Source organism: Clarias gariepinus, chromosome 15 (genome assembly GCF_024256425.1).
Source record: "Clarias gariepinus isolate MV-2021 ecotype Netherlands chromosome 15, CGAR_prim_01v2, whole genome shotgun sequence".
Taxonomy (NCBI): domain Eukaryota; kingdom Metazoa; phylum Chordata; class Actinopteri; order Siluriformes; family Clariidae; genus Clarias; species Clarias gariepinus.
Genome location: NC_071114.1, coordinates 10,375,508 through 10,385,166, shown reverse-complemented (window position 1 = coordinate 10,385,166; position 9,659 = coordinate 10,375,508). Strand labels below are relative to the sequence as shown.

Here is a 9,659-nt window from a genome sequence, read left to right as displayed (position 1 = left end):
CACGCCTAACCACTGAGCAATTTTCCCTGCCATTGACATGGTCACTGTGACCCTGCTCATGTTCTTTTTTTTTCAATCTTTCTCTCTGTGAGCCAGTATTTCAAGACAATTTAATGTTTCTCCTGAAAGCACTTCAGCACACTGTGCAATTTGTGTGCTCTCTGTTTGTATTTTAGAGATATGGGGTAATGTACATGATGTTCAATTGCAATGTTCCCTCTGAAAGTTTTGCTTTGTTATAGAATCAGATTTGTTCTTTGTCTTAAAGCTGAAAGGTGAGTTTGGTTTAGAATACATTTCCTACACAAGATATTGTGAATGTCAGTGATTGAAATATAAAAGTTGAGAAAAAATGTGTAACAAGACTTTTTTTTTGTTGTACAGGATTCTATGACTGTAAGGAATTTTCAAAATGAAGCCATTCAATTGTATGTTTTATTTTAATATTTAGTATTTTTCCTGATGGAGGTGAACAAATTTATATCCCTATACTATTACTGTATATTCATATAAGGTCTCCCTAGTCACTGCTGTGCAGGTGTAAACATGTTACCGTCAGTTCATCTGTAATTGAGAATGGATGCCCCAAAAATGAATGCCCCACTTATCATTTGAACAAAAGAAGAGCAGCGTGCGGTGATTCGTTTTTTCGGAAAACGGTTCAACAACTTACAGTGCTTGTTGCAGTGAGACGTTTATTGAAGAGCTGAAGCCTAAACGTCTGCCCACACTGTCAACCATTTGTTTTGTAGTTATCAAGTATCCCTACAGTCCTGATCTTGCGCTATTGGATTTTCATCTGTTTGAAAGCAACCGTACGAGAATGAAGATTCACTTCTGATGAAGAAGTGAAGACAGCGGTGCATTCATGGCTCAGCCTAAAACATTTATTAATGAGGGAATGCGGAAGATTGTTGACAGATTGTTTTGAAAAGCAAGGAGATGATGTAAAAAAAATTATTTCTCTTATCCAAAGGTTAATTTAATTAAATGATTGTATCTAAAAAGCCAGCAAGTGCAGAAACAAGAGTAGAATATCTAACTAGGTGTAAGGAACGATCACGAGCAGATATGATTAGAGTTGTAGACTATTCTGATCACAGTACTGACACTGTAACATGTGTGTGGCACTGTGGTATTGAGTTCAAAACAGTCTGCAATCCCTGCTGAAGAATCCAACTTGTGCATTAGTGCTTAGTGTGTCTTAGTAACTATTTGTGTGTTTGTGTGTACTATCAGCAAATCCATCATGCAATAATGAGATCTCCAGCATGTGGTCTTTTACATGGATAATACCGTACATTCACCATCCTGAGGACACTATCCTGACCACAATAGAAGAAGAGCAGTATAGACAACTCCCCTTCTTGGACATTTATTGTATGTGATGATGGTTCTCTCAACACGTAGGTTTATCGTAAACCCACCCAGACCGACTACCCAGACTTGAGGGTCTAATCGTCTGGAACACAAGAGGTCAGTGATCAAGACTCTTTTTGCAAGACTAGACAAGGATATGTCTGATGATCAGGAATTGTTGAAAGAGATTCAAAATGTAAAGAAAGTTCTAGGGAAGAATGTGTAGAAAAGTGGGAATACACGCTGGATGTCCACATACTCATTTACAACTAGTGTAGCCACTACCAACTGTGAAAGATGTCCTCTAGTGATTGGGTTTTTCAGCCAGAAATGCATTAGAAGAGGAAAATAATAATTAACACAAACTATAAATGAATAAATTATCGATAGTGTCTGACTCTGAACCTGACTAACAAAGTAGCTGAGTCTAATGAAATGGTCAAAGGGCGTTCAAGTCAAAACGGGACTTGTGATGAAATTTCTCATGTATAAAGGTGTAAAACCGATTTACATTTCCAGAAGCCTTTAAGCACAGTATGGTGATAAGATTTAGGCACAGTAAAACATTTGAAATTGTGCAAAGAGAGAAAAAGAAGCTGAATAACGATCCAGAGCCAAAATGGGTCTTCGCCACCTCCAGTCGTTCCTGTGAACATTCAACGAGTGGAACACCTGGTCCTTGAAAATCTACAGATATCTTGTCTCCAACTTGCGGATGAGACGCATCTGTCTTGGAGGAACTGTAGACACAATCATTTACCAACACCACTTGCACATCACAGAAACTCGGGTGGGAGTTATCGCCACATCCTGAAATCACTTGATTTCTCCTAAAATCAAGAGATTCAGGAGATTTCAAGAGATTTCCACATGTTTGGCCATTAAAAGGAGTTCCTGGGAGGCCAGTGTTTCAGACATGAGGTAAATCAGCTGTATTTGTGACAGGTTAGTATGACAATTAAAGTAATGCTACCTCTACAGCTACAGAACCCAGACTTTTTGTTTATTATGTTAAATGCTAAATTCATGATTAGAAGTCTTGAGAGTCGTCAGGAAACCAGGTCAAGGCGTTTCCCGCTGACCCAGCTGCTTTATTACTGACAGTTCTCAGATGTCATGTTGGTGTCCTCAGGTATTCTGATCAGATAAACACTCAGTGCTCATTTAAACACCTTAAAAACTAAATATGTACTTAAATTATAAATCAAGGTCTATTCTGAGCCTTGTGCTAAATGTACACCCTGATAGCAGCCCTGGCTCTGGAGTTCCTGGGAGGCCAGTGTTTCAGACGTGAGGTGAATCAGGCAGTCTGATCAGGTCTCAAGAGAAACCTTTTTACTTTGATGGTAGAAAACGCTGGAATGTGTGGATTAATGTATCTGGGGATTATATAGAGAAATAAGGGGAGTTTTTACTCTCATAACTGTGTTCTGTTATTCTGCACAATAATGTCTAGAGTGCTTTATCAGAGGCTGCATTCTGTCTCATCTGGCAACCTTGTGGGCTGTTGTGTGTTTTAAGCAGCTAGTTAGCCTCCGAGGCAGCGTCCGCCTGCAGGACTCAGACATTTCTACATCATTTTTATCACATTTAATTGTGTCTTTCGAGATGGTTGTGCTTAATAGTAACGCCAGTAATGAAGAACACGATATAATGTAAGTAACTCGGTTTATAATAAATTTAACTTGACCTTGTTGTTGATAACAAGATGGCTAGCACTTAGCAGACGCTAGCTGGGCTGGCAGTAAACAAGCTTAGTGGTTAGGTTATTGAGGCGTCTTAATGTTGTTTTTTATATATTATTTGTGTAGTTAAGCCTTAGGTTTTAAATTAATAATAATAATAATAATAATGTTCTGTGGAAATTAACGCCATTCTACACAAAAAAGCAGCCAAGTTAGCTGCTGAGCTAGTTCTTGGGTATGTTTTTATTTGTGACAGGTTAGTATGACAATTAAAGATGCATAGGATTAAGTAATGCTACCTCTACAGCTACAGAACCCAGACTGTTTGTTTATTATGTTAAATGCTAAATTCATGATTAGAAGTCTTGAGAGTCGTCAGGAAGCCAGTACAAGGCGTTTCCCTCTGACCCAGCTGCTTTATAACTGACAGTTCTCAGATGTCATGTTGGTGTCCTCAGGTATTCTGATCAGATATACACTCAGAGCTCATTTAAAACCCTTAAAAACTAAATATAAAAATTATAAATCAAGGTCTATTCTGAGCCTTGTGCTAAATGTACACCCTGATAGCCGCCCTGGCTCTGGTGATCACAACCAGGACAAAATGTAGGTTACTGTACAAAGCAAGGAGATTATTATTTTTTTCTTTTAACTTTTACTCAGAAATGCTTCAGAATTCATGTTGCACATAAATTAAGACTTATGAGGGTAAGTAAAAAAAAATTTACAGGTTTTTGATAATGTAAATACATACTTTTTTGACATAATCTCTTTTCATTTTAATACTTTCAATACATGTCTGTTCCTTATTCCCTCATTAAAAATATGTTGGGCTGAGCTGTGAGCATGAATGCACTGCATAGAAAGTGAACTTTCGTCCTCGTAGGGCTTCTTTCAGGGGAAAAGTCTGATGGAGCGAAGTAAGGACTATAGGGTGGACGCTTTAACACCTCAAAAACAATCTTTTTTTAGTGTTCATCAACGGTGAAACTCATATGATTAAGCTTTCTGTAAGGAGATTTAACTAATATTTATTGAAGAAGGCCCGCAACAGTTTGACCTGATTAGGTCAAAAATACGAGGTGCGTCCAAGTCAAACCGGAACTTTTGATTGTGCAGATTATCAGAACTACCCTATTGAGAGAATAAAAAACTCATTATTTCTCTATATAAACTCCTCTTCTAAACTAGTGCATGTATTCAAGCATTTCACTAGTGGTTGGACACCATCAGGGTAGAAAGGTTTCTTAGTACACCAGAGAAATTATTGGACTGTCTGCTTGGCCTCCCTTGGCCTCACAGGAACTCATTTAATGGCCCAAACATGTTTAAATGGCGTGGATGCATCTCTTCCACAAGTTAGCGACAAGTTATCCATCTACTTTCAAAGATTAGGCGACCAATTGTTCACGAGAACAACTGCATTGGGCTGTGAGCCACCTTAACATGGTATCATCATCCACCGACCGTTTTAATGCGGCTAAGAGTCTCATCACCATACTGTACTTAAAGTCTTCTGTAAATATCGATCGGTTTTGCACCTTAATTCATGAGAAAGTTTAGCACAAGTCCTGGTCCGACTTGATCGCCCCTCGTAGTATATGCTGCCTCTGGATTTCCACTTGTTTGATGGCTGTGTTTTCTTAAAAAATAAATAGATAGATAAATATATATATATGTATGTGTGTGTGTATATATATATATATATATATATATATATATATATATATATAAAATTAAATTTTTATTTTTTTGAAGAAATGTTAAATACCAAAAATAAACGCTATGGATGAAACTATCTGTCATATTTATTTTTTTGTATTTTCTTTGCCTTACATCCTGTAAACTGTTGAAAAAAACAATGCAATGCTCCCAGTTTTATTTGTGAAACGTTTTAATTAACTTTACAGTTCACATACAAGGTAGCTTTACTTGATGAATTTTACTACTTGGTAGGCAGACTTAATAATTTAGTCATTAATTCTAGACTTTCTTTTGTTTTTAGCCTGCTAGAAGAGCGCTGCTCCTCACTGCCTAGCTCTCCTGCTAAACGAGTGTCTCCAGCCAAGAGGAAGCAGTTTTTTATAAGCCAGGCCATACGCAACTCTGACCTTACTCCCAGAGCCAAGGGGAAAAAAAGTTTAAGACGACAGGAGAACAGTAAGTCCTATTTAAAAATTTTTTTTTTTTTTTTTTTTCAAAAATCTCATTTGGTTTGGAGTATCTATGCATCCGAGCAAGCATGTATGACATGCCTCACTCACTGGCTTAACAAGAACAATCTGATTATTCGTCCTGAAATGTTTCAGATGATTAACCTAGATGTTCTGCGCCCTATTAAAGGGTAAAGCTAAAAATGATCTTGAGATGGTACATAGTTTAAATTTTCTTTTTTCAATTTTTTTTTGTCAATGAAAAAAAATAGCTCGCTACCTGGATAATCTCCTGGAGAGGGATGAGTGTACCAAAAATGAGACTGAAGCACAAGAGACGGCCGCGCCGACTATTTTCACCGAAGCATGCACCAATGAAAACTATGTGGAGGTACAGCAACCTGTTCCAGTGATTCAAATTAAATATGTTATAGTGCATTTAAAATAGACTTTCCTCATCTCTCTCAGTACTGGAGTGACTTCATGAACCGCTCTGGAGAGGAGCAGGAGAAAATGTTGGCCCTGCTGGATGAGGACACAACAAGACAGAGTAACGCTAGCAAGGCTCCAAAAGACCAGAGAGAGTGTGAGGCTCAACTCGCTCCTCACCTATCTACATGAATAAACCTACAGAGTTTTTTTTTTTTTTTTTTTTTTTTTTTTTACAGAGTACAAACCTAGAGTTTTTTTTTTCTTGCTAGACTAGAAGATTTTAATAATTGACTTGAACATGGTGCCTAACCTTTGTTTGGATGAGTGCAAGAGTTAATATCTGTGTGCTCATATAATTTTTTAAAAATTATTTATCATGGTAATCAGCAATTAATTCACATTTTTTCCATCAGTGAACCCTGCCTTCAATGCTCAGGAATGCTTTCAAAGAATTGATCGGAAGTTGCGTGCAACATTGAAGCGCAAACATATCCCCAAGGTGAGAGAGAGAGAGACTGTTCTGGAAATTATAGTGTACAAAAAAATCTATTTTAATCATATATCATTTTAATCTGTCCTGTTAAAGACGACACTGGAGCTTCTGGAGAGTGACCTGCTGAGCTTTTTTGAAGCTCACCCACAATCTATATACGTCGCCAAACTTAGCAACAGGTATGTTATCCATATATCGGAAATAATGGCCAGGAATAGTTTTTGTATATATTTTTTTCATTAATACTCGTAATTTGTTTATATCACCAGTTTTGAGAGACTGTTGCTTCATGCCATTTGCCAGTACATGGACCTTGCTTCAGCTAGTAAGTCGATGTGTGTTTTTCTCACACTAGCCATCTTTCCACTGAGGAAACTTATATTCTGGAACTACAGAGCTCTATGGTTTAGCTTACCACTAAGAGCTTCGCTATGACCATCTTCTCCCATCATATACGCAAAGATCCAGTCTATTCATGTGACCATGCACGATTTTCTACTAACACATCTTCTATCGCAGGTACCGACTGTAACGGGATGCGACAGACAAAAGTTGTGAACAAGCAAGAGGAGTTCCTCCCTCCTTCTCCATTGCTCTCGGCTTATTTGGAGCAGAGGAGCTGAGAGAAGGACGGTATTCTCGCACTGCCACCAAAATTGGCCACTATAAACCATAGAAGCAGCTTTAAATAAACAGTCTGTGTTCCTGGTCCAAAAAAAGTAAGGCTTTGTTTTAGAGAGTGTCACTTTGTTATTTAATAGGTCCATGCACTAGCTACTTGGACTTTAAACTTTAGCCCCTAAATCAAGCACAAACGAAATACAGTAGAAATTAAGAATATTCTCCTGGAAGTTGTACTGTTTTGTCAAAAAAGGGCTTTTAAACAGTAGGTGCTACCAGTAAGTTTAAGTGTTAGATTTTTTATTACCAAAAATCACACAAAAAATCATACTGGATTTACAGGTTAATGGAATTATGATCCTGATTTTCATGATGCTTTAAAAAAAAAAAACTTTTTTTTGTCCTTTTCATCCTATTTAGGTACAAAGATGGCTTGTAAATTCTGGCTTATGAACTTTTTTGTAAATTTTGCATGATTAAAACTTGAACAAAAAAAATAGCAATGCTTTGCTGCTAGCATCCTAAAATGTATCTTTCTACAACAGTGAAACAGCAGATGGATTTTAGCATAATGAAATATCCTTCTGCTTTCTCAAGGCCGTATCAAGGGTATGGTTAAAACTAATTGTGATTAACGTAGAGATCTTTTTCCGGTTTTAAATATAATGGTCTAGCAAACAGTATGTACATGTGACTGAGGCTGTAAACATGGAAGATGTAGAAACTTCTTTTGGCTTGGTTTTGCTTATTGTTAGAGGATAAGAGAACGATCGATAATATTAGCATAATATCGGTAAGACTTGCAGTTTTATTTCCTCACCCACTGTACAGGTGAAAGATAACTGCCATTTTTAATGCTTTAATAATTTAATTTTAACCCTATTATTACTATACAGTAATGTACAGTAGTGACAGTGTTGACGTGTCCATAATTAAAAACTCTGCCGTATATTGTGCTTTATACTTTTAACATTTTCATTGTAGTCACTGTAAAGATCCCTCATCATTTTACACAACAGTTTACAATACAGAATATCAGGTCTCTGTTTGGTTCTGATAACAGTGGATGTCAGTGATGCTATACTTAAAGTAAACAAAGCCTTCTAGGCACATCCGTGTGACGTCAATAGGCCTGCATTACTCTTTAATGCTCTTTGCCCTGTCACTCTGTCATGAAATTGCCAAAAGCCAAACCAACTTGCACTTACAACTATGCCTTACATATGAATGCCAATTTGTCAGCAATGTGTTTTTTTTTTTTCATGTCATACTGTACATTTATAGACAAAAGTTTGCTGAGGTTTACATTGTGAGAAAAAACAACAACAAAAAGAATCTGGACAGACCTGATCAGTCAGGGTGTTGGTGTTGCAAACCAAAATGTACATGTATGTGGTTGCTTATTTGCTCAGGCATCAAATTATGATTGTGGATTTCTGTACACATTGAACACTTTTTTTATTCACATGAAGCCAATTTTTTGTATTTTTCTTTAGATGCAAGTGATAGGCTGTGGGCCCTTTGTAGAATATCTATACTTGTCTGATATTGTTATTGTGGGTGTGTATAAGGTATACAGTGGGATCTGAAGGTCTGAGAACACATTAAAAAGTTTTTTTTTATACTGAGGGGAAAAAAATAATGAATCTTGTATAATTTGGAAATGCAAATTGTCGCTGACTTCTAATAGTCCGACTTACCATTTTGTGTTATCGCCTTAAGTGTTCTTATGAAGTTGGAGAATGGCTAGGCTTAGCTATGATGTTAAATATGTTATATAAATTCCTTTTCAGCTGTCACTGTTTTAAGTTAGTATGGGTTTATCCAGACAAAATTCCATGAAAGGCCAAATTACCTTAAAAAAGAAAGGTAATGTACAATGTTAATAATATTTAATATTCAACAACATGCACTATTTCTAGGTCCCTATTTAAATGTGAGCAGTTGTAATTTTGACAGCTTTGTGTACAAGCTCTGATTTCCTTTCTCATGTCTAATCTTTTTTTGAAGCATCAGTTCAGACACAAAGCTGATGGATTCGATATAAAAGTGGTTCAGTGGAGTTTATGCCAGCTCAAGTGCACACTGTCATTAAACCAAATACAGTTCTAGGAAACCTCAAAATACATGTAAATATTTCAAAGATATCTTTCACTCATGGTGTTGTCATTCATTTATAATGAAAATTCTAATGTTGAATTAAAAATGAGTTTCAAATAAAAGCATTTTGGCTAGAGTGCTCAGACATTTGGACCCCACTGTATAAAGAGGTATTTAGCATCATTCACTGTTAACCACAGGATGCTTAAGTGTGCAGCGTTAGATGTGCGACAAATAGAAAATGACTTGTTATGATGATTACATATTTATATGACCATTGTGCAAGCCATGAATGATTGTGTGTAGCTACATTTGAATAAATACTCTGTAAATGTTATGTTGAATATGTTGTGTAATGGTTATTTACACTCACGGTAACTGGGTCATGCCATTTAAGTTAAAACGTCTTTTAATGATTTATTACTGAGCTAGAATTGTAATAGACAAAGATATCAGAGTTTTACTGATACTGTAATTAGAAAAAATATTATTGAGCTGCAAAACATAGATATTATACATCTATGTAGCATGAATCTAGATTATTTGTCCATCCAATTTTTATGTTTTGATTTGTTTCACTCCTTAAAAAAAAGTGTAGGTTGTACAATGTAAAATATTTAATTCATTTGCTTTGCCATTTTCATTTTTTTATCTTTAAAACTTTTCAGGATTTTGAACAGAGCAGTGATCTTTTAAACCACAGCACTGTTGAATACTCAAATCAAACTGGTTAGAGGATGTCTGGTGCCAGCTGTAAGGCAAATTAGAACTTTATTATTATTATTGTGCTCATTTTTCTAAAGATGTTATTTATAT

The 9,659-nt window shown here is 36.2% G+C and overlaps 1 protein-coding gene across 2 annotated transcripts; it reads left to right on the top strand.

Moving 5' to 3' along the window:
- The first annotated feature begins 2,745 nt into the window (after window positions 1-2,745).
- Window positions 2,746-9,180, top strand: r3hdm4 (R3H domain containing 4). Of its 2 annotated transcripts, XM_053513933.1 has the most exons (8): window positions 2,757-3,014; window positions 5,050-5,204; window positions 5,470-5,588; window positions 5,666-5,783; window positions 6,043-6,128; window positions 6,216-6,301; window positions 6,392-6,447; window positions 6,642-9,180. In XM_053513933.1, the coding sequence occupies exons 1-8, from the start codon at window positions 2,968-2,970 to the stop codon at window positions 6,743-6,745; spliced, it is 771 nt and encodes a 256-aa protein (XP_053369908.1). In that variant the 5' UTR covers window positions 2,757-2,967; the 3' UTR covers window positions 6,746-9,180. The 2 variants fall into 2 exon arrangements, with proteins under 2 accessions (XP_053369907.1, XP_053369908.1); XM_053513932.1 differs by having other exon boundaries at window positions 2,746-3,014; window positions 6,392-9,180.
- The last annotated feature ends 479 nt before the right edge of the window (window positions 9,181-9,659 follow it).